This window comes from Myotis brandtii, unplaced genomic scaffold (assembly GCF_000412655.1).
Source record: "Myotis brandtii unplaced genomic scaffold, ASM41265v1 scaffold573, whole genome shotgun sequence".
Taxonomy (NCBI): Eukaryota; Metazoa; Chordata; class Mammalia; order Chiroptera; family Vespertilionidae; genus Myotis; species Myotis brandtii.
This window is the reverse complement of record NW_005370145.1, coordinates 763436-787537: the sequence shown is the minus strand read 5'-3', so window position 1 is coordinate 787537 and position 24102 is coordinate 763436. Positions and strand designations below refer to the sequence as shown.

At 47.4% G+C, this 24102-nt stretch overlaps 1 protein-coding gene and 1 pseudogene across 2 annotated transcripts in view; both read right to left on the bottom strand.

The window, feature by feature from the left end:
- DNAH2 (dynein, axonemal, heavy chain 2) overlaps positions 1–24102 on the bottom strand; it is a 112731-nt gene that overhangs the window by 4534 nt on the left and 84095 nt on the right. The window contains exons 58-78 of the mRNA XM_014549808.1: positions 23162–23347; positions 22916–23055; positions 21056–21266; positions 20727–20843; positions 20440–20581; positions 19594–19763; positions 19302–19418; positions 9439–9603; positions 8765–8890; positions 8481–8629; positions 8341–8407; positions 7741–7891; positions 7333–7481; positions 7016–7149; positions 6760–6904; positions 6418–6617; positions 4413–4539; positions 2767–2953; positions 2412–2560; positions 2076–2259; positions 1652–1842 (exon numbers count right to left, since the gene is read on the bottom strand). Of these exons, the coding sequence (XP_014405294.1) occupies positions 1652–1842; positions 2076–2259; positions 2412–2560; positions 2767–2953; positions 4413–4539; positions 6418–6617; positions 6760–6904; positions 7016–7149; positions 7333–7481; positions 7741–7891; positions 8341–8407; positions 8481–8629; positions 8765–8890; positions 9439–9603; positions 19302–19418; positions 19594–19763; positions 20440–20581; positions 20727–20843; positions 21056–21266; positions 22916–23055; positions 23162–23347 (3207 nt within the window). The remainder of the gene's footprint in view (positions 1–1651; positions 1843–2075; positions 2260–2411; positions 2561–2766; positions 2954–4412; positions 4540–6417; positions 6618–6759; positions 6905–7015; positions 7150–7332; positions 7482–7740; positions 7892–8340; positions 8408–8480; positions 8630–8764; positions 8891–9438; positions 9604–19301; positions 19419–19593; positions 19764–20439; positions 20582–20726; positions 20844–21055; positions 21267–22915; positions 23056–23161; positions 23348–24102) is intronic.
- LOC106728235 lies at positions 13643–16493 on the bottom strand (annotated as a pseudogene). The gene is made up of 3 exons (XR_001364511.1): positions 15297–16493; positions 14607–15247; positions 13643–14330 (listed from the first exon to the last, which is right to left on the bottom strand). The product of XR_001364511.1 is annotated as an elongation factor 1-alpha 1-like (transcript).

Below are 24102 nucleotides of genomic sequence, written 5' to 3'. Positions count from 1 at the left end.
AAATATATATTTACAGAGAAACATGACCTAAGGCTGAGCAGACACATTGCAGATCAGAAGGGTAATTGTGGGCTATTCAATAATAGTACTGGGAGAATTGGTTATCCATGTGGAAAAATATTAGACCTTTACCTTATTCCACACTCACAAAATAGATTTGAAGTGACTGAAAACCTATATGAAAAAGTCAAATTATAAAATTGTTTTCAAGACAAGTATAAGAGAGTGCCTTTATAACCTTGGAGTAAGCAAAGATTTCTTGAACAAGACATAGGTGCACAGCCCTGCCATTGTGGCCCAGTGGTTGAGCATGGACCTATGAACCAGGAGGTCACGGTTCAATTCCCAGTCAGGGCACATGCCTGGGTTGCAGGCTCAGTCCCCATCTTTCTCATTATTGATGTCTCTCTCTCCTCCCTCCTTCATCTCTGAAGTCAATAAGAATATATTTTAAAAATAATTTCCAAAGAAAACATTTAAAAATACTGGTTTGGCTCAGTGGATAGAGCAGCGTCGGCCTGCAGACTGAAGGGTCTCAGGTTTGATTTCGGTCAAGGGCACATGCCTGGGTTGCAGGCTCAATCCCCAGTAGGGGGCATGCAGGAGGCAGCCATTCAATGATTCTCTCTCATCATTGATGTTTCTGTCTCTCTCTCCCTTTCCCTTCCTCTCTAAATTCAATGTAAAAAATATTTAAAGAAAACTTAATAATACTGGCTTCTTTGTCAGCTTCCAAAAGAAATCCAGTTGCACCAAGTAAACCCTGAGTGTCCTACCTCTGCTGAAGATTTGGTAGATCAGTTTGAAGATCGCAGGGAGGGCCTGCCTTTCACAGAAAGCACTCCTGGGCAAAGCCAGACGGACACTCTCCCCTCTGAGCCACTACACAGGCCATGTTAATACGGGTTTTTATCTTGACCAAAATCAATGAAAAGCTACTAAAATAGTTTAAGCAGGGGGTAAATAGGTGGGATGTAGCAATGTGATCAGATTTTTTCAATTAAAAAATGAAATATTGCCATTTGAGACAATATGGACAAACCGTGAGAGTATTATGCTAAGTGAAATAAATCAGAAAAGGACAAGAACTATAGTATTCCACTCATGTGTCAGATATAGAACAAAAAGTAACAGACAAAACAAAAATACATCAGATACAAACAACATGGTCAAATTTTAAAGGATCATTATGATTGCATTCAATGGTGACCTTGTCATTTTGGAGATAAAAGTTTCAATAGAATTGGAGAGAAGGAAGGAGAAAAGGGCTGGGAGCCCAGCAAATGTGACATTGGGGAGAGAATGTATGGAAATCTTGGGAGACAGGAAGGTTCTGTGGACTATTTATTTACTCTTCAGTGCCTCATTTTCCTATCTGTAAAATGGGTTAATAGCACTTACCTGATAGGGTGTGTGTGTGTATTTAATGACTTAATAAATGTGCATCAATTAGAACAATGCCTGGCACATAATAACAATAAAAATCAGATATTACTATTATGTCCTAAGAGTTTAGCACAAAATTTTTTACAGGACAGTAAAATCAAAATGTGTTGTTGTTAAGGGTAAGTAAGCCCCCTCTCCGATGCTACCAGAAGGAAAGGCAGGCCAGATGGAATAGCTGATGCTGGCTTTCTGCAGCCGCCCATACCTTTGGGGGTTCTGTGGTCATCTTGATGCTGGCCTGTAAGATTGAGATAGGGAACTCGGGGTGGGGACTGGAGCTGAGCCAGAGGCGGAAGGAAGGGTGAGGATCCTCCACCTGCAGTCGTTCTATCAGTTTGTCCAGATTAGGCATCCACGACAGTGACAGGTGGCAGTTGGCCAGGAACACCCAGTGTCCTGCAGGGAGACACCGGATTCAGTGGGACCCACTGCCTAAGCCCCATCTGTCCCCACACTGTCCATCTCATTGTATGTGTGTGGGAGGGGGTGTCAACATGCTCAGGTCTGCCACTCCGGGGACCTTCTGGAAAAGTGGGAGCTGTGGTTATGGTAGTGTGACCGAGGCTGGAGGCTCTGGTGAGTGGGACCAGGGCCAAGGATGGGGGGGAGAAGAACAAGAATGCACTGACCCTGATACATGCCCTCTCGGAGGAGCCGAGCAGCAATGGGGGCCTGGCCCTGGCCCAGGGACAGGGAGTGGAAACGCTGAGCCATGCCCGTGTGCTCTGCCAGCTGGAGCAGGGCACTGGTGGGGTCCACACCAGGGGACAGGATGAACACCAGTGGGGTTCGTGGGGTTGAATCTTCCATCACCTGCCAGGAGCACAGGGTATGGCCTCAGCAGAAGGCCATGCGACGTGAGTGGGAGAATGAGATGGAAGGAATGCAGGTGGCAGACTGGAGCGGGGAGAGGGAGGACCCAGGGATGAGGTGGGCGATGTGGGCAAGGAAACCAAGCCACTGACCAACTTCATGTTTAGCACAGGCGGTTCAACAAAGCGGGAGCCGAGGTTGGAGACAATGAAAGAAGTAACACAGAACGCCACGCGGTCCTGGCGAAGGGAGCGAACAATCAGCATCCGCTGCATCTCGTTGCAGGCATTGTCCCACTCACCTGGGGAGGAGGTGAGTTGTTGCAGGGAGAGGCTGGGAGAGCAGGGAATCTGAACAAAGAGGCACCTGCAGGGAATGCTCTGCCAGGAGGCAGCTGGCTGAGGGGAGCTTGAGAGAAGGGCTAGAGAAGAAAGGGAAGGGCACACACAGGGGCTGAATGGAGGGAAGGAGAAAAGCAGGAGTGGGGAGGCCCAAACGCCGGGGCACCTGGCAGCACGGCCTTCTCGGGGGTGGAGTTGGTATACCACTGGTGCCAGTCACGAGGATACTGTTCAAAGGAGTTCATGAGCCCGTGGAAGTTGGTTAGTTTGTCTAGCTCCGTGATGTTATCCCAGTAGGCATCTGCGAGCCAGCTAGTACATGGGTTATCCATTTGGCCCTCCCGATCCAGAACCTGGGGGGAAGGAGACAGGAGAAAGGATTGACCAGGAGCACCGACCCCATAAGAATTACCTTTTTTTTAAAAAAAAATGGACAAAGATGAGTCTTGCATGAAACAGAATGAAAAAATGAATACAGGAATCCAAGATGGATTGGAATCCACCTTTATTAGGGGAATAAATGTGGGGGTTTAAGTCTCTCAGACACTGCAGGGATCGCGGTTCAAATTTAGGGAGCTTGCGCCCTCTGGTGGTTGCCTCTCCGTGTTATTTACCAACTGGTAGCCTCACCCTCTGGAGAAGCTCAAACTGTTAGTTCATTCATTTGTTCGCTCTCTTTAACAAATATTTCTTATTCACCAACTGTAAGTTTTTTAAGCACGTGGGATACATCACTGGACAAAAAGGACAAATATCTCTGCCCGTAAGGAGGTTTTCTTCCAATGTGGGAGGGCAGATAATGAACCAAAACATAAGTAGATTATCTAGTATATCAAAGATTGTCCCGGTGCCATGAAAACAGAGACCAAGCTGAGGAAGACGAGGAGGGTTGAAGTCCTGGGGGGCAGTCTGAAGCATTAACTGAGAAAGTCAAGGAGGTCTTCACAAGGTGCGATTTGAATCAAATATTGGAGACGGTGAGAAAGAGGGCAAGAAGGTATGTACACCTGAGGGTGTAGTTTCCTGGGAACAGGAACAGCCAGTGCACAAGGCCCTAAGTGGGACACACTGGTCACAGACAGCAAGGAGGCCTGTGCACCTGGAGTGGGTGGTTTGAGGAGCTGGACGGTAGGAGATGACATCAGTAATGAGCATCCGTTTTAAAAGAATCTCTCTTGTCTCTATGCTGAGAGACCAGGGGTGGGGGAGTGTTGGAAGATTACTGCTAAAATCCAGATGAGAGGCGAAGTAAAGGTGTCAAGACAAATGAAACTTGTCCAGAGGGTGAGCGACTGACTAGCCCAGGGAAACGTGGTATCGGTGTCTGTCAGTTTCAGGGCCCAGTTAAGGTTCGTGTGGGTGTTTCTCTTCAGCCAGGTTCAGCTGCACGGGCCACACGGGGACAGTGGAGCTGGATCTAACCAGAGTGGCAGTTTTGCCAAGTAAATGCAACACAGGGGGCAGGGCGGGGGAAGGGGTGGAGGTGCTTGCAAGGAAAACTGTGTCATGGTGACCATGCTGCAGGCTGGGGAAGGAGTGGCTTGAGAGGCAATGAAAGAGTTGCAAGATCATACCAACCAGTGGGTCACAGGTAAGAGGGGCCCCCAAGTCCCACCTGTAATGTGAGAAGGGGGCGCACTGCAAGCCACTGCCATAGCCCGAAGGAGCTTGCCATGCCCCTGCTCCTGGCAGCTCTCGGCGCCCTCGCTGGAGACGGGGGCCTTACCCTCTGGGTCTGGAGGCTTCTTCAGACTTGCCACCATCCCCAACCTTGACCGCTCCGCACTCGGATGTGCCCTCTATCCAACTCACCACACCGCCACGCAGAAAGAAGTTGTACTCATCCATGTTGAGCTTGCCAGAAGTTTCCAGGATTTTGGCACACATCTGGAAACTGAATAGTAGCTTGTGGCGCTCAAAAAGGGTGCGGCAGGTGTACCTGGGAGGAGGGGACAGGGAGGGTGGAGGAGGAGGACACTCAATATGAACGCCTACTGAGCGAACATCATACAATCAGTCTTACACAGAAGGACCCTCATCAGCATCTAATTCAAACCTCCCATAAACAGCCAAGCACTCAGGGACCTAGAGAGAGAGCACATGATTTTCCCCAGAGTTCACTGGTAAAAACAATCATTTGTTTCTATTAAAAAACACCCAGCATTGCCCTGGCCGGTGTGCGCAGTGGTTAGTGTCGGCCGGCAGACTGAAGGGTCTCGAGTTCGATTCCCTGACAAGGGCACATACCTGGGTTGTGGGTTAGATCCCCACCTCAGTTGGGACACGTTCGGAAGGCAACCAACCTATGTGTCCCTCTCATTTCAATGTTTCCCTCTCTCCCTCTCCCTTCCTCAGTCCCTTCCACTTTCTCTAAAAAGTCAATGGCTACCTGGGTTGTGGGTTAGATCCCCACCTCAGTTGGGATGCGTTTGGAAGGCAACCAACCGATGTGTCCCTCTCATTTCAATGTTTCCCTCTCTCCTTCTCCCTTCCTCAAACCCTTCCACTTTCTCTAAAAAGTCAATGGCAAAAATATCTTTGGGTGAAGATTAAACACACACACACACACACACACACACACACACACACACCAAACATTGACTGGACCCTTCCTATGTGCCAAGCACTCTTCCAGGTCCTGGAGACACAAATATGAATGTGCCAGAGTGTCTGTCCTGGAGGAAATCAGGTGGTGTGAAAAGGGCAGGTGGATGAGAGAGGCCACTGATTGTGCAAGGATGTGATGAGTTCTATACTGGGTGACAGTGCCATTAAGAGGTCACAGGATAGGGGCACCCACCTGTGGGTGGACACAAGGGAAGTATCTTGGGGAAGTTGCCCTGAGGTGATGCAGAAGAGGAAGAGAAGGGAGGACTCCAGGGAGAGCTCAGAGTAGAAGCAAATGCAGACCAGGGGGTTGGGGGAAGCAGGCATGGAAGGCAGTCAGCACTGCTCAGGCATCCAGTGGAAGGTGGGGAAGGGTGAAGCTGAGCAGGCGGGTGGAGGACAGGTCACGAAAGGCTCCACCCGTTTCAGCCGGGAGTGGCATGGGCAGATTGGTGTTTGGAAGGCTCTCACGGACGCTACAAGAGGACAGATCGGAGAGAGACAGTTAGATGCAGGATGCCCTGTTAGGAGATGGTTGTGCAATTCAGAAAGAAAGATCATGAAGGTCTGAACTAAAGTACAGGTGTAGCCATGGGGAGAATTGGGAGGGAACAGTTTGCAGAAAGATTCACGAGCAAAACCTGGTGACTGATCTGAGAGGAGAAGAGTCAGGAAGGACGTTCACTCTTCCACTTTTTGGGTGGGGTGACTGGGAAGTGAATGCTGATGCCAGTTAGGGATGAGGGCCTTGAAAAGGGTAGATGATGAGTTTGACCTGAAACAAGCTGAACTTGAGGGGTCTGTGGGGTGTCTATGCAGAGAAGTCAAGTACCTTGTTACTCAGTGTGACCCATAGACCAGGAGCATTAGACATACAGGACCCCAACTTACTAAATCTTAATCTGTATTTAACAAGATTCCCTGTGCTCTAGAAGCACGTTACTATTGGAGAAGTGCTGGTATAGTAGACAGTTGTACACACAAGTCCAACACTCAAGGGAGAGCTAAAGATATAACACTGAGCAGTCAGCCCACAGGTGATGGTTGGACCATGACAGTGGATAAGCTACCCAGGAAGGAGTATGGGGAGGAGAGCAGGGGACCAATATGATGGCCTGAGAAAGCACCAGGGCAGAACTAGCAGGAAGGGTAGGTGTTCGAGTCAGTCACTTGGCCTCCTGCCTAGGGCATGTAGGGAGGAGCCTCAGACCTGTAGACAGCATAGGTGTGGTATTCATTCAGGTAGTCAATGCGGTCCTCCAGCTTGTTGCTGCGATGGCTCTTGTCAATGCTGAGGATAAAGAGGCTGATGTAGGCATCCAGCGAGAATTGGTACATGGGGTCGATGCGGCCCATGTCATTGAGCACGAAGAACAGGACTGATGCCCGCTGGGCACATGGACGGTAAGCCTGCAGAGGAGGCAGAGTCAGGGGCCACAGAGGGACATGCCAGGTGGCAGGAGCTTAGGGATGGGAGGTTCCTCAGGCCAAGATTATTAGAATTGCATCTTGACGGCTGGTGGGGGCTGGGCTGGAGGGCACAGGAGCTCACCTCACGGGCCAAGTCAATGTTGATCTCCGTGGTTTCACTGGTCTCCAGCTGCTCAGTCACCTCCGTGGCCGTTAACTTGGAGGTCTGCAGGGTGTTCACCAGCTGTACATCATCTAGCAGGGAGCCTGTGGCCTCATTCAGCAGCCTGGAGGGAAGCCAAGAGGCACATGGATGGAGCGGGCAGGGACTCCATCAGCCCCCGGCGTGCTAGTTGTGCCAGTGAGTGGACCAGTGGAGGGTGGAGGCAAGGTCTCACCGAAGGATCTCATCCTCCAGCTCCTTGAGCTTTTTCTTGCCAGCAGCGATGTTGATGACTAGCGAATCCTTCTGCTCCTCCAACTCAGGACGCTCCTTCCGGACCACGATGCCCAGTAGTTGGGCCTCCAGGCCCTGGAAGCACACCAGGACTCATGGTGAGAATGTCACTCCAGTGACCTTCACCTTTTGCACCCCTTTACACCTCCGAGCCCCTTAGACCTGCCCAACACAATCTTAGCCTTTTTCTCGATCCTGCCGGACTCTACAGCCCTGCCTGCTTCCCCCTAGTTCAGTCTAAGCATCAGCCCCGCCTACCTGTTCTTTGACTGCGAAGTTGACAATGGTGGTCTTGGCTGATGTCTCTGGGCTGTAGTGGGGGTTGGAGAGCTTGGTGGTGATGTAGAAACGAAAATTGGGATTGTATTCTACCTCCTTATCTCCAATGCGAATCAGCAGCCGACCACCTGTACCCACAAGAGGGTCAAGGGCAAGGACTCCATGTGACCAGGTGTGGGCTGACCCATTCTTTCCCCTACCAGCATCCAGTGGCAGTGACTCAGCCTGTCCTAATGGCCCCAGCCCAGGGCTGTCTGAATAGAGGGACAGATACTAGTAAATAAAGGACACAGCCAAAGAGCCAGCCTGTTCCTCCCCAGTGTCCCACTTGGCTGGTCCTTGGGATCTGTCCCACAGTCCAACCACACAGTAAGTCTGGGCCCTGACCAATTCGAGCTACAGATTTGTTGAGCACGGTGTTGAGTGTGGGGTCCAGATATTCCTGCACATTCTGGAGCAGCACTGGGTATCCAAACTGGATGGCGTTTTCTAGGACTCGAAGGTAATCGGTCATCTGCAGGTCAATGATCTGAAGGCCCTAGAGAGCAAGAAAAACGATGGAAGAAACACTGAGGGATTCATAGGGAAAAAACGGCCCAAGGGTAGGACTCAGGAAGAGACAGGCATGGGAAGAGCTCCTAAGGCAGCGGTTCTCAACCTGTGGGTCGCCAACCTGTGGGTCGTGACCCCTTTGGGGGTTGAACGACCCTTTCACAGGGGTTGCCTAAGACCATCGGAAAACACATATATAATTACATATTGTTTTTGTGATTAATCACTATGCTTTAATTATGTTCAATTTGTAACAATGAAAATACATCCTGCATATCAGATATTTACATGACGATTCATAACAGTAGCAGCATTACAGTTATGAAGTAGCAACGAAAATCATTTTATGGTTGGGGGTCACCACAACATGAGGAACTGTATTAAAGGTTGAGAACCACCGTCCTAAGGGGGTACAACCAGCCCCCAGCCTTATACCTGGTTTCCTTCCATGTTCTTGATCCACTTCAAGGCCTGGGCCTGAGGATCAATCATCAGTGCCCACCTGAAGGAGGAAGCATCCGTCAGAAGACAGGCTCTGCGCTTACTCCTCCTCATGCTCCCGGCAGCATCCTTACCTGTTGCCACGGGTGACGATGATGCCATTCTCAGTGGAGAAGGCATCTGAGGGCAACCCTTGGATGTTCCAGTCCCGAACTTTGGTAGGATTGGACAGGAAGTCATCAAAGGTGAAGCGAGGTGAGCAAGGAACCTGAAGCTCCCAAATCTGTGTAGGGAAGAGCCCCAAATTTCAGTGTGGAGATCTGAGCTCAGCAACCCTGCCCTTTTCTGATATCTCTTATTACTCCCAAAGGCCCTGGTCTCAGAGCCCAAGACCTCGCTCATCATGCCTGAGTCTCACCTTCCTGATCCAGATCTGGTTGACAATCTCATCCCGGTAGTTGGTCAGGAAGGGTCCCATGTAGGACAGGAAGGCAGCTGCCAGGAGACAGTCACCCACCAAGTAGCCCAGGTCCTCTTCCAAGCCCTGGCGGACAGGAGGGGAGGAGTGAGCCTGTCAGAGCCCCCACCACTGGGAGAGACGGGAATGCTTTGAAGGCACTCTCCTCTGAACAGTATCTGGATTAAAGAGATTATTTCCCTCTCCTAAACCTTTGTGCCCTGAGAGCCCTAACCTGGTTCTAATTACTTTTCAGTTCCCCATCTTTGACAGCAATTCTGTTTACATTCTGGTGATAAGGCCTAACTCTCTCATGACACCAGGAGCTCACTGAAGGTAGAGAGACAAGATGCGCCCTGTTTCTCTCCAGCCAATGTGCTGTAAAAGGGTCCCGGTGTGTGCTTTGTAGCTCTGCCTAAACATAGCAGCAGATCCCTAATGGTACCAAAAATCTCTCCTCTCACTCTTCTCGCCAAATGTGAGGAAAGGGAGAGGAAGAACTCCCATGCCCTATTTTTGGATGTCCCTATACCCAGCTATCCCTGTTTTCCCTGCCCCTTAACCTAAAGGGCATGGGAGCTCTTGGAACTAGTTGGCAGGGAGGAAGGAGAGCCAGGTGGTACATCTGACCTCACCTTTACTGTCTCCTCCCATCGGGCCTTCTCGCCAGCCAACCCAGACACCAACATCCCAGCTCGCTCCAGCTTCATCTCCATCTCCTTAGACTTCATGCGAAGGTCCTCTTTCTGTGCCAGCTTCTCATCGTACTGTTTCTTCAGCATATCCAGTTTCTCAGCCACCTGGGAATAATCAGGGATAGGAATCAAACACAGGGCTTGGGGCCAGATTGTTCTGGATTCAAATCACCAATCTGCTATTTTGTGGCTGCATGATCTTGAGTAAATTGATCTCTTCAAGTCTTGGTTTTCTCCTGTGCAAAATAAGAATTATAACACCTACCCTATAGGGTTGTTGTCAGGAGAGAAAAAAGACAGGGTCACTACTCGCCCACAGATGTTAGCCACATTCTCCAACTTAAAATATGTGTGATGAGTTTTCTTTTCCTCCCCTCCACCACTCTTTCCTTGAGCCCAGAAATTACTTAGTAATGAAACTCAAAGCTGGGTAGGAGACAGACCTCTTGTAGCATAAGAAATGACACAGATATGCTGGCAAGAGAGGATCGGAGCGCACAAAAATGATTGCCACTCCATCCCAGGAGCCATACCCAAGACGTGATCTTGAGAGAAAAAGAAAAAGCTAGAAACGAGCTCAGGAATTGTTGGAGAGAAAAAGAGGAGTCCACTCAAGGACAAGACCCAGGTCCCAGGTCCCACGCCAGAGACAGGGACCTGGGAAGAGCTTTACCTGCGAGAGAAGCCTCCCTCAATTCATCACCACCCTCTGGGCTCTCCTGAGGTTGAAATACATCATTAAATCTGAAGTAGAGGACTGATCCGGCCTTTTCTAGGGCCTGGTATTTGCCTAACAGGCGAATAATAATTGTGTGTTTTTTGTTTGTTTGGTGTTTTAAAAATATTATTGACTTCAGAGAGGAAGGGAGAGAGAGATAGAAACATCAATGATGAGAGGGAATCATTGATCAGCTGCCTCCTGCCTGCCCCACACTGGGGATGAAGCCTGAAACCTGGGCATGTGCCCTAACCAGAATCGAAAGGTGACCTCCTGGTTCACAGGTCGATGCTCAACCACTGAGCCATGCCAGCCGGGAATAATTGTTTTTAAAGGCTGCAAAATAATCTTGTGTATGACTTAACCATTATTTTATATAACAAGTCTTCTACTGATAGACATTTGTGTCTTGCCAACATTTTCTATTAATGCTGCAATGAATGTCCTTGTAGGGGCATAAGCACATGTTGATGCAATTTATTTTTTATTTTAATTTTGTTTACTTTGTGAATAAGCAACTTAAAAATTCAAAAGACATAAGGTCATGAGAAGTCTGCCTCCCAACCCTGCTCTCCATCCACCCACTCTCTTCTCAAGCTAGCCAATGTGACATGTTGCTTAAATATTCTTCCAGGGGCATTATCTCCACACACAAGTGTATTCTACACTGTTGTTTCCTGGATTATCAATTTTAGACTCTTTATATTGACTTTATGCTATGATAAATGACGATTTAATCTCTTATGCCTACACATCACCACCCTTTTCTCTTTATTCCTAATAGTTTTAGTTCTACTGGTGACCCTTATCACTTTAAATGACACATCGAAACCTCGTTTTATAATATCTGCGAAAGCATTGCCTGATCTCTCCCTCAGCCCACCACCAGCATTCACCTCCCAACTATTTTAGCTGTGCTTTTGTTCTTACATTGTCGAAGTTAACAGCATTCCCACTCAGAACCCACAGTCTTCTGTGCTTTGTCATTAGGTTGATTATAAAGATCAAACACCATAAACAGCATCGACATAGGACCGGGGCTGGTGCCCAGGATGAACTGGTGGCTGGCTGAGCTGCTTGTGGCTAAGGCACACTCTGATAGGTCACTGTGCATGTTGAACTGGTTGTTAAATATTTTTCTGTTCCCGCTGGTTGTACATTTGCTCTTTCAGAAATTCTTGTTGGTGGGATTGTGTCTGTTATAGCTTTCTTATGTTTTAGACTTTTTATTTTTTTAAAAATATATTTTATTGATTTTTTTTACAGAGAGGAAGGGAGAGAGATAGAGAGTTAGAAACATCGATGAGAGAGAAACATAGATCAGCTGCCTCCTACACACCTCCCACTGGGGATGTGCCCGCAACCAAGGTACATGCCCTTGACCGGAATCGAACCTGGGACCTTTCAGTCCGCAGGCCGTCGCTCTATCCACTGAGCCAAACCGGTTAGGGCTAGACTTTTTATTTTTGTTTTATATTCCTTGACTCTATCTTCCCACCCTTCTATTGAATGACTGTCATACTTTGATCATTTTAAAATTTCCCTGAATCTTTCTTTTTCTCTGTTTGAACTCTTCCTCTTCTCATCTTATTTTTGTTTTGTGGATGTCATTTCTTCCTTAGGTTTGCTTTTGAAGTTCTTCTCTATAACCTGAATAATCTCTAGATTTAGTTTTTCTTCAAGGTTCACGTTTTGTTATAATTTTTAATCTTGGTGGTTCCCTTGCAGGTCTTTACACACCCTTTCTCCAGGGGAGGTGTGTGACTGATCTGATTGGTAAAATTGGAAAGAATCAACTGGAAGTGCTCAGCGGAGCTCAGGCCCTTTCCTTTTAGGAGTGAGCACAAGTTCCACTCTGCCCGCCCACAACGCCTGAGACCCCGTCAATCTGTCTGAATACAGGGTCACTACTAGTGGGGCCAAGTCGCCCATAGATGTTAGCCATGTTCTCCAACTTAAAAGTAGTATTTTGGACTTTTTCTTTCTTTTTTTTTTTTTTTAAATATATTTCACTGATTTTTTACAGGGAGGAAGGGAGAGAGATAGAGAGTCAGAAACATCGATGAGAGAGAAACATCGATCAGCTGCCTCCTGTACATCTCCCACTGGGGATGTGCCCGAAACCCAGGCACATGCCCCTGATTGGAATCGAACCCGGGACCCTTCAGTCCACAGGCCGACGCTCCATCCACTGAGCCAAACCGGTTTCGGCGACTTTTTATTTCTTAACTTGTTGAAAACCCATGCATAGAAGAAGGCTGCTAATTCTTGGACCCAATCAAGGGTATATTTGCAGACCAGAAAACCTATTAAGAAGCTTTGGGCCGAAACCGGTTTGGCTCAGTGGATAGAGCGTCAGCCTGCGGACTGAAAGGTCCCAGGTTCGATTCCCAAGGGCATGATGTACCTTGGTTGCGAGCACATCCCCAGTGGGAGGTGTGTAGGAGGCAGCTGATCGATGTTTCTCTCTCATCGATGTTTCTAACTATCTCTCTCCCTTCCTCTCTGTAAAAAAAATCAATAAAATATATTTTTAAAAAAATAAAAAGTCTAAAACATAAGAAAGCTATAACAGACACAATTCCACCAACAAGAATTTCTGAAAGAGCAAATGTGCAACCAGCGGGAACAGAAAAATATTTAACAACCAGTTCAACATGCACAGTGACCTATCAGAGTGTGCCTTAGCCACAAGCAGCTCAGCCAGCCACCAGTTCATCCTGGGCACCAGCCCCGGTCCTATGTCGATGCTGTTTATGGTGTTTGATCCCTTTGGCGGTCGAACGACCCTTTCACAGGGGTCGCCTAAGACCATCCTGCATATCAGATATTTACATTACGATTCATAACAGTAGCAACATTACAGTTATGAAGTAGCAACGAAAATAATTTTATGGTTGGGTCACAACATGAGGAACTGTATTTAAAGGGCCAGAAGGTTGAGAACCACTGTTTCTATCTCTTCCTTCCTCTCTGAAATCAATAAAAAAAATAAAAAGAAGAAGCTTTGGGTGGGGCTCATGAGCAGCCTTTGAGGTATGGGCAGGTGTTTTGACTTGGGTGATTAGAGGTTCATGTCAGGCCTGCAGGTTTTTACACTTGTGTGGTTGACTTTTAACTAATCTTGCCTGGGTGAAAGGCTTTAAGCCGATCCTGAATTATTCTGACCTTGGCAGATGACTGTGTCTTTGTCCATAGGTGAGTGGCTGTTCCTACAGAAGCAGGACTGTTTAAAATAGTGGCAAAAGAAAGATGTGGGCTTCAAGGATGGCCTTCACGAGGTATAGCGGTGCTCTCAGGATAAAGGCTGCTATAGCTACAACACTAATATTGCCGACGAGGTTAAAGTAGGGTTAGATTGTTTTTAGCACTGATGGGCAGAATATCAGATTTTTTTTTCTCATTAAACTTTGTTTTAATGGGTCTTAAAATTCTGTGACTGATTTTTTGGTAAAGTTGTTCCCATTTAAAAGTACTTTTTTAAAAAACTAATAAACTAAAAACCTGCCACACACACATAAAAACCAAATGGTCCACAAAACATTCTCCTTTCTGAAAGTTTTACGACGCATTAATCATTAATCAGTCTTTTACTATTCAACTTAAATGGCCAGTTGAGACCAACAGTTCTGAGGCCTTTCTTCCACCACCGAGCAAGATGGGGGTGGCAGGTGTTGGGGGAAAATGCGTTTAGCTTTCTGGGCAGACATGGTGACTTTGCCAGCTCCAGCTGCCCTCTTGTCCACAGCTTTGATGACACCCACAGCAACTGTCTGTCATGTCACGAACAGCCACACGGCCCAGAGGGTCAGAGAAGCTCTCAACACACATGAGCTTCCCAGGAGCCATACCAACAATGGCAGCATCACCAGATCTCAAAATCTTTGGGCCATCTTCCAGCTTTTTCCCAGAATGACGATCGATCTTCTCCTTCAGCTCAGCAAATTTGCAAGCAACGTGAGGGGTGACAACCCAGCACAGGTGCGTATCCAGCACTGATTTGGCCTGGACGGTTCAGGGTAATCAACTGAGCTGTGACGCCAGCTGCTTCCGATAGTGGGTTATTGTTGCTGTCACCAGACACATTGCCCCAATGAACATCTTTGACAGGCATGTGTGTTTTTTTTAATATGTTAAGGGGTATGTTAAGTTCTTTTTTAAATTTTTTAAAATATATTTTTATTGATTTTAGAGAGGAAGGGAGAGGGATAGAGAGATAGAAACATCAATGATGAGACAGAATCATTGATCGGCTGCCTCCTGCACACCCCCTACAGAGATTGAGCCTGAAACCTGGGCATGTGCCCTTGACAGGAATCAAACCTGGGACCCTTCAGTCCACAGGCTGACGCTCTATCCACTGAGCCTAACTGACTAGGGAGACAGACATGTTCTTGACACTGAAGCCCACATTGTCCCCGGGAAGAGCTTTCCTTAAAGCTTCACGGTGCATTTCAACAGGCTTCCCTTCAGCTGTGACACTGACTGGAGCAAAGTCACCGCCTGCCGGGTTTGAGAGCACCAGTCTCCACCCGGCCCACAGGGAAGGACCCATGCCACCAGTTCTGCAGACACCATGGAGGGGAAGCTGCAGGGGCTTGTCAGTTGGACCAGTTGGTGGCAGGATGCAATCCAGAGCGTCAAGCAGCGTGGTTCCACTGGCATTGCCATCTTTATGGGCAACTTTCCATCCCTTGAACCAAGCATGTTAGCACTTGGCTCCAGCATGTTGTCGCCGTTCCAACCAGAAATTGGCACAAATGCTACTGTGTCAGGGTTGTAGCCAATTTTCTTAATGCAGGTGCTGACTTCCTAAACAATTTCCTCATATCTCTCCTGGCCATAGGGGGGCTCAGTGGAATTCATTTTGTTAACAGAAACAATCAGCTGCTTCACACCCGGTGTGTAAGCCAGACGGGCATGCTCACGGGTCTGCCCATTCTTGGAGATGCCTGCTTCAAATTCACCAACACCAGCAGCAACAATCAGGATAGCACAAGCAGCCTGAGATGTGCCTGTAACCATTTACAGCTAGGACCTGTAGTACACACAAAACCTAATGCCTTGCCAGTTAAAAAGCAATGGTTTTTTAAATATAGACTCTGTGTCCTGAGACATCAAAGATGGTCACATAAAACTTGCTGGTCTCAAATTTCCACAGGGAGATATTAGTGGTGACACACATTCATGTTCAGCTTTCAGTTTATCCAAGACCCAGGCATACTTGAAGGAGCCCTTCTCCATCTCAGCAGTCTCCTTCTCAAATTTTTCAATAGTTCTTTTGTCAATCCCACCACACTTGTAAGTCAGAGGGCCAGCAGTGGTAGACTTGTCGGAACCTACATGTCCAATGATGACGATGTTGATATGAGGCCTGTCCTTTCCCATTTTGGCTTTTAGTTGTGGTGTTTACGACACCTATGTTCTGGCGGCAAACCCATTGTGAAAGAGAGAATATTAGGCCTTTTAACTGGCAAGGCATTAGGTTTTGTGGGTCTAAAGGTTCTAGCTTTAAGTGGTTATTGCCAGGCCTAGGTAGACAGCACTAGGTCAGCTGTCCTGTTATTCAACTTCTCCTCCAGGCTAAGGAGGCAGTTATGAAGAGACTAGCCTGGAATCCATGTGGCTTATCTACAGGCAGATGGGGTGGAACTATTGTTTTGGCTGCGATTTCAGGTGGTACGGGTAGGGTAGCAGGCATGCAGGTATTACCTACAACTTAAGGGAACATCCCTGAGCAAGTTAGGGGATTCAAAAAGGAGCAAAGCCCTGCCTTGGCACACAAACGGCAGAGGACTTGTTCCCCACAAGGCTCCAGGGCACGGGCCTCAGCAGCATCAACAGCAGCTTCGGTTCAGGAATCTGCTGATGGTAATATTCCAGTTAGAATACGTATGGGGACGAGCTGAAACCTTCCCTGAAAGGCAGTTTTCAAAGACCTCAGCAATCCTACAAAGAAAGCAGCAATATTAGCCACTGTGGTACAGGGCTGACCCTACCTGCTCACAACCCAGAGCGGGGAACCCCGAGCTCAAGGGGGAGCTGAAATTGAAAGGATATACACAGGGTGACCATCTGGAGTGATGAAAAGTTCCGGAACAAGATAATGGTGACGGCTGCACAACATGGTGAATGTAGTTCCTGCCACTGGCTTGTACACTTTACAATGGTTACAATGGTAAATTTTATGTGTATTTTACCACAATAACCCCCTCCTCCCAAAAAAGAAGATATGCACATGTGTATTTCCAACACCCCCTGTGCAGGAAATGCGCAGTGACTGCATTAGAGCTCTCACATGAGTCTCTGGTTAGAAGTTTCTCCCAGTTTAGTGATGTTCACGGGTCATGGTTTCCAGATAACTGACATTCTGGTGATGCTAAAACAAAGATTTTCTCCATGTATCCTCATGCCTAAAAATACCACTGAGTTTCCACTCTGGTCTTTGGGGCAATAATGACTGGTTTTCTGGGACGTAATTTTATGTGAAGGTCATGAGTGCCTAACTGACTCCTTGAATTCGAGCAATGCTCCTGAGAAACTTGAATTTGACCGAGTGTAGCCTCTGAAGTCCTACAGGAACCACGTCATTTCCAGTGAGTGACAGGCCTGATTATAATGTGAGGAGCCTGAGACTGATCCTGAGAACCCCTCTAGTGGAGACGGAGCAGAATAAGAAACTGGGGAGGATGGGTTAGGGACTTTAACTTAAGAATGTTGGCTTCTAGATTTTTAACTCATAAAATCAAGATAATTTGATTTCAGATTTTAATTTACTTGGACTTTAGTTTACAAAGATTTAATCTCTGAAATCTAATTTCTCCCTGAGGGTTATATTCAAATTTGTGGAATTTGTGTACTATTATTATTGTAGCGTTTTAATGCTATCATTTAATCTTACTCCATAACCTCCAATATACTATGTTGAAATGTGACATAGCTTGGAGTGGGAAAGAGGAAAGAAAGTGAATTTTCAACCTTGAGTAAACAATTGCCTTGAAGTAGATTAAGATTCTGTCTAGAAGACCCATTTGAGGGCCTCTAGGGCAATTTCTAACCAGTGGTTCCTAACCCTTGTTGCATGTCAGAATCGGGCCTATGACACATACATTTTTCAGGGCCCCAAACAAGTGAGTAAGGATTAAAACTGCTTACTCGAGATTCGGATTGACAGGCCCATCAGATCTCTGGCCCTAGAGCCGATGTACAGGCTTCCCACCTCTGGCTGGCTCTGACAAGAAGCCTTTCAAAATGCTGATTTCCAGGCTCTGAGGATCACTGAGGACCAAAGATTTGTATGTACTTGGCCGGTGGTGGAGCCCAGCCTCAGCACAGTGCTCTCTGCAAGTGGGTGGGAAAGGGTGCCGGATACTGGGCACGTGCATTTGGCTCTTACATGTCAAAGCCTATGTCACAGTAACAAAGGAGAAGTGTTGGCCCCCTGTCTGCTTACTCTTATCAAGTAGGGCTTCTCAAGAGGCCTCACATCAGGCGCTCTATGAATATTTGTCTAATGAATGGTATTGCTGGCAGCTGACCCCAGAGGACCCATGTTTTACATATAAAGGAAACAATCCCTAATTATTTGGCCCGGGATATGATTCACCCAGAGGTGAGAAACCTTTCCAAATAGATTGCCACACCTGTGATTACTCATGTGTGAAAAAGAGAGTAAAAGAGGGAAGGTCTCATGTGAGGTTGGGAGGTGACAGTGGCAGCAGGAAAGGGGCAGTGGGGGAGCGTGTGCAGGCAGAAGCCCGCTGCCCAGCTGGTTGATTCTGCACAAACAGAATCAGAAGAGGCTTCAAGGGCAGCTTCACTCCCAATAGCAAAGATGCTGCAACAGGAAAAGACTGGGATGACTGTGGTAGCAATGGCCTTGGAGTCAGGAAAGGCAGGTTCTAGCCCAGGTCTGTCAGTTATGAGCCAGTCACTTAATCTCACTAACCCTTGGGCTCCTCATCCGATTTGAGGATGTTGGACCCGGACCTGGCTATTTCCATAGTTGGTTTTGGTTAAAACATTTTGAAACAGTATGACCAGCTTCAGTTACATGAAATTTTAAAACTTCTATATAGTTCAAGATAGCATCAGCAAAGTTTGAGGACATGTGTAGATCAAGGAATTGGAATCAATGAACATGCCCATCAAAAAGGAAATGGTTAAGTAAATGATGGTATAGCCATCCACTGGAATATCATGCAGTGGTAAAGGAGAGCAGAAACTCTTTATGTATCAATATGGAACAATCTTCAATGTATAGACAAATAAAAAAGGAAGGTGCAGAACAGTATATATAATGTAAAAGATTAAAAATATATATTTGTTTATATGTGCATAGAACACCTCTGGATGGATAAACAGGAATTTGTAACATTGGTTGCTTTCTAGGGAAGGGAGCTGGTAGATAGCGAGCAGAAGGTGGGAGGGAGACTTCTTATTGGATACTCTTTTATACATTTTGAATTTTAAACCATGTGATTGTATTGCCTATTAAATCAATGATAGAAAAATTAAATGATAGGCTAGAAGAATTTTGAACTCTTGATAATAGCACTCTACCTTCTGTCTTGCTTGAGAATTATTTGTGCACATACCTTACAGGAAATCACCTATTGGGTTATCTAAACTGTTCACAGTAAGTAAGCGCCTCTACTTCTGGGACAACACTGTCCCTCCTACGTATTCGCTCAGACACCCTCAGTCCACAGCCTGCCGGTCCATAGCAGTGATGTCGACACTCTTGCCCTATTCCGCATCCCCCTTCCCAGCAAAGACCGATCTGCCACACAGATCTCATCAGTTAGTATCTCAGGGCCCATGGTCAAGGCCATGACAGAGACAGGCAACTCCCAAGTCAGTTTTGCAAGGACTCCTCAAGGGCCAGTGCCCTCTGTGCCTTTGTAACCTTCTGCAGTCGGCTTAGCTTTCTTAGCCAGAGGCAGCCCATCTAAACAGGGCATAGAGTGGGAGGCAGACAGGAAGGGAGAGGGGGAAAGAATTAGATGGGGAGAGATGAATGGTAACGAAGCATCCCTGAAATCAGGAGAGGGACCACAGCAGAAAAGACTGGCATGAGGCTCACCTCCCGCAGCTTCTCCTGGGCCTCCGCCAGCGCTGCTTGCTTCTCCTGAAGCTGGGCCAGTGCAGCATTCATTCGGATCCGCTTGGGCTCCACCACCCGATACAGCCGCCCGTACATCTGCAGGGAGACAGCCAGGCGGTGGGGTCGCCCACCCACCCACTAACCCACCAGCGGTCCCTTCCTTCCCACCTGGGTCTTCCACTCCCCCAGCTTTCTCCTATGTGCATCCCCCTCTTCCCAGGCCTGCTTCCCTGCTCCCCTCCCCACCCCGCCCCACCTCACGCCTGCTTACCTCCATGGCCCGTACCCACATGCAGAGGGACTTGGCAGCGAGTGAGACGCGGCCAATGATGTCAGGCTGGAAGTCGGGCTGGGCGCAGTAGGCCCCGATCTTCTTCAGAACCTTATCTGAGATATTGTCTTTATCAAAGTTGATCAGTGATTTGATGAAATTCTGTTCCCCTGTGGGATGCAAATCAGGGCCTCAGCGAGAAGGCCTAATGCCTCCCTCATTGTCCAGGTTGCATCTCCACGGCTTAGGCATGGCCCTGTTTTCCCTCAGCCCAGTTCCCAAGGCCAGAATAACTGACTTCACGTTCCTTCTGCTGACCGTGCTCTCTCCTCTAGACCCGCACAGGCCCAGGACCCTCCACAATCTTCCAGCCTCATTTCCCATCACTTACCACGAACAATCTTACCTGAACCACCACTCTCTCAAGCTTGCAGGCTATATTCTACCAAGAGACATATAAGAGCCAAATGTGCCTTGTAACAGAACTCAAAGCAGAGAAAACCACAAGAATGAAACAGCAAAGACTCTTGGTTTTGATTCTTGCCCTTTTGGGAGGTGGAGGGGAAGCCATTCATGCCCCTGGATTTTGAGATATATTCCTATATCTTTATAACAATTTCTCTTTTTTTCTTTTTGCTTAATTTAAGATGAGTTGTTTTCTGTGACTTACAACCAAAGACTCTTAACTGATATTTATGTCTTTTCTTTCCCACCACACGGTATGCTCTTGGGGGTCAGCACAACACCTCATTCATCTCTGTCCCTCCGAGTGCCTGGCACACAGCAGATGATGAATAATAAACGTTGGGTGAATTGGTGCTCATTATCTCCTGGTTTCTAGCTTACCTAGCTGCCTCTTGGACTCTGCCCAAGTGGGCTCATTGCCTCGAAGAATCATGACTGCCTGCATCACTATCTCCACTTGGGCGGGGGGCCGTCCATAGGACTTGATCTCTCCTATGTCCTTCTTGTTCAGAGACTCCAAAGCCTGGGGGGAAAGGATTCACTTAGGGCAAAGGGCCTAAGTCAACTCAGGTGGCAAGGCAGGTCCTTTATGGGGACAAAACCCAGCTCTTCTTCCCCCTCCCCCAGGGACTCGGAGACTCTTTCCTGGGTCTTCCCCCCTCCAATACCCGCATGGCCTCTTCCAGGGCTGGCAATGCCTCTTCAAGATCCTTCTGGGCATTGTCAGCCAGTGCCTGGCACTTGACTTCCTCAATTGCGATCTTCTCACTATGGGCTGTGACGGCCTAGGAAGGAAAAGAGGATGAGGGGTTTGTCTTCGCCTGGGGCAGAGGTGGGGGTGACGATGTTGGAGGTAACAAGGAAAGAAAATGCTACAACAGTTTTGAGGAATGGAACATGCATTCCGACAGAGTAACTGAGGGAGACCGGAAGCCTCTGCCTGGTGAGCACTGGGAGGAGAGGGGCCTGAGGGGGCAGGATGCTGCCGGGGCCCCACCTTCTGCTGCTCATCCGCTTCCCGCTTCTGCTGCACATGATGACCAAGGTACTCCTCGCACTGTTTCTGGAACTCAGCCACCTTTTTCTTGGCATCCTCCAGCTCCACAGACATCATCTCCACCTTTTCCCTCGTCTCATCGATCTTAAACAATCCTGTCCGCAGCTTATTGGCCTGGTCCAGCAGCTCCTGCCGCTTCTCTGCCAGCAGCCTGGGGGACAAAGGCGAGCACAGTGCTGGGAGAGGCTGGACTCCCAGAAAAGGGGGGGGGGGACCAGCTCCTGCCGCTTCTCTGCCAGCAGCCTGGGGGACACAGGCGAGCATGGTGCGTGGAGAAGCTGGACTCCCAGAAAGGGGGGGGGTCCCCTAGACCAGCGGTTCTCAACCTGTGGGTCGAGACCCCTTTGGGGGTCGAACGACCCTTTCACAGGGGTCGCCTAAGACCATCAGAAAACACATATATAATTACATATTGTTTTTGTGATTAATCACTATGCTTTCATTATGTTCAATTTGTAACAATGAAAATACATCCTGCATATCAGATATTTACATTACAATTCATAACAATAGCAAAATTACAGTTATGAAGTAGCAACAAAAATAATTTTATGGTTGGGGGTCACCACAACATGAGGGTCGCGGCATTAGGAAGGTTGAGAACCACTGCCCTAGACAGTCTCACTTCCCAGTGTGTCTCAGCTCCCTGTCTTCCTGTCTGTTGCCACCACACTCTGGTCAGGTTTTTATTCTTTCCTTCCTGGATCATAGACAACAGCTTCCCAACTGGACTTCGTGCTTCCAGACTCTCATCCCTCTGATTTATTCTACCTCTCAGCTTGCTAGTCTTCGTTTTCACCACACCATTTCCCCCCCGGGAATCTGCCTCTGTCCCTCAGGGTGCGGCAGGCAGGGGGACTGCGTGAACTAGAAAAGAAACCTGCCCCGAGAGGGTGGCCATCTTTGTCTCTAGCCTGGTTTTTTCATGTGGGAATGAGTGTGGGCTCAGTATTGCCAAAATTTCTGATTTTCAGAGAGAAGTTGAAAATCTGGATTTTTCTAAGGCTCCTGAGTTTTAAATGTTGGCACCTCATTCAAAAAGTTTTAACATTGTCCAAGCCATAAAAACTGTCTATGCAGAATTGTTTTCTGGACTAAATAAGAAAATGCATGTAGAGGGCTTAGCATGGTAACCAGCAAATATGATCCAGGGAAGGCAAGGACTTGACTTTGCTAGCTGGTATATTGTAAGTATCTAGAATAGTGCCTGGCACATAGTAGGTGCTCAACAATACATATTTCATTAAGGACTAAATGTTGACTATCATTATTATTACAAATGGCATTTTCTTCCCCTTGATTAAAATACTGAATCCAATAAATGAGGGTTGTTGTTTTTTTACATTTCTCTTATATCCTTCAAAACAAATTATTGTTGTGTTAAGCACATAAAAATACTCAATACACCTTAATAAATAAATATGTAATTCTTGGGAATGGTGGAAAGTCTAGAAGATATTAAAGGCAGAGAGGAGAGGACGGGTGTATATATTATGGGTAAAGTGGCAGTGTCACCATTGTATTGTGGTTGGAAAAAGAAACATCATTCCAGAAAATAAGGACAAAGAGTGTGAAGAGGGCTCTAGAGACTGTCACACCCCTGGAGGATCCATCTCTCCTTTATTCATTTCCTGGCAAACTTAAAACCCCTTGCATCTCTATTCCTCCACATCAGTGCCCAGGTCCTTGAGCCAGTCCTCTTGGCCAGCTCCCAGATATTTTCCATGATATCATTTCAGTAATTGTCAAAAGACAACACCAAGCTCCCTGGCCCTCTATGTCCCCAACTCTTCGTCATACTTCTTATATCCAGATACAAGTTCCAGGTAGTTGGTGGGTGTGACATAGTTGTATCTTCGCAGTTCCAACAGCATCTTCTGGGAATATTGAGCCACTGACCAGTGCATGGTGACGAAGATCTGGGCCACCTTCCTGTGGATCTGAGGCCAAAGGATAAAGGATATAGGACAGAGAGTGGTGGCAAATGGAGAAGGAAACAGAGAAGAGCCCAGGGGGTGTGGAGAGAGATGGGAAGGAGGGTCTCACATTCTCCTGAGTTCCCAGGTCTACTCCCATGAGGTACTCAGCCACTTCTTCTAGCAGGGCTTCACGGGGCCACTCTGAGAACCAGTTGATTGTAGTGCAGTTCACCAAGGCTGGGTACTGGCGGATCCAGTTCCTGGCGAGGGGTTTTGAGAGGCAGTTAAGTCCACCTGCAGAGTCAGCCTCCGGCTACTGGCTTTGTCACAGGTCCACCTACTTTCTAGGAACCTGAGTGCTCCTATATCTCCTTGTCCAGATTCTGCTCCTCTCAGAACTAGTTCCTGGGCAAACTTAAAACGTATTTAGAAACAGGTTCTGAGGCCAGAAAAGCCAGATTCCACATTTTTAGGGGTGCATCTTGGGCAAGTGAACTAATCTTTTGAATGTCAGCTTTCTAATCTCTAAAATGAGAATAACAAAGCATACCAACTAGGGTTGTTAGGAGATTCAGTGGGGTGACATGTAAAATACGGTGCCTGGTACATGGTAAATACACCATAACTATAAAAGAACAACATGGATGAACCTTGAGGACATTATGCTAAATGAACTAAGCAAATCACAAAAAAGACTCTATGATTCCAGTTAGATGAGATATATAGAAATAGAAAGTAGATGGTGGTTGCCAGGAGATGGGGGAATGGAAGAAATGGGAAGTTATTCAGTGGGTGTGGAGTTTTATTCTGCAAGATGAAAAATTTTAGAAATCTGTTGTACTACCATGTGAATATACTTAACACTACTGAGCTGTACACTTAAAAATTGTTAAGATGGCCCTGACTGGTTTGGCTCAGTGGATAGAGCGTCGGCCTGCGGACTGAAGGGTCCCAGGTTCGATTCCGGTCAAGGGCATGTACCTTGGTTGTGGACACATTCCTAGTAGGAGGTGTGAAGGAGGCAGCTGATCAATGTTTCTCTCTCATTGATGTTTCTATCTCTCTATC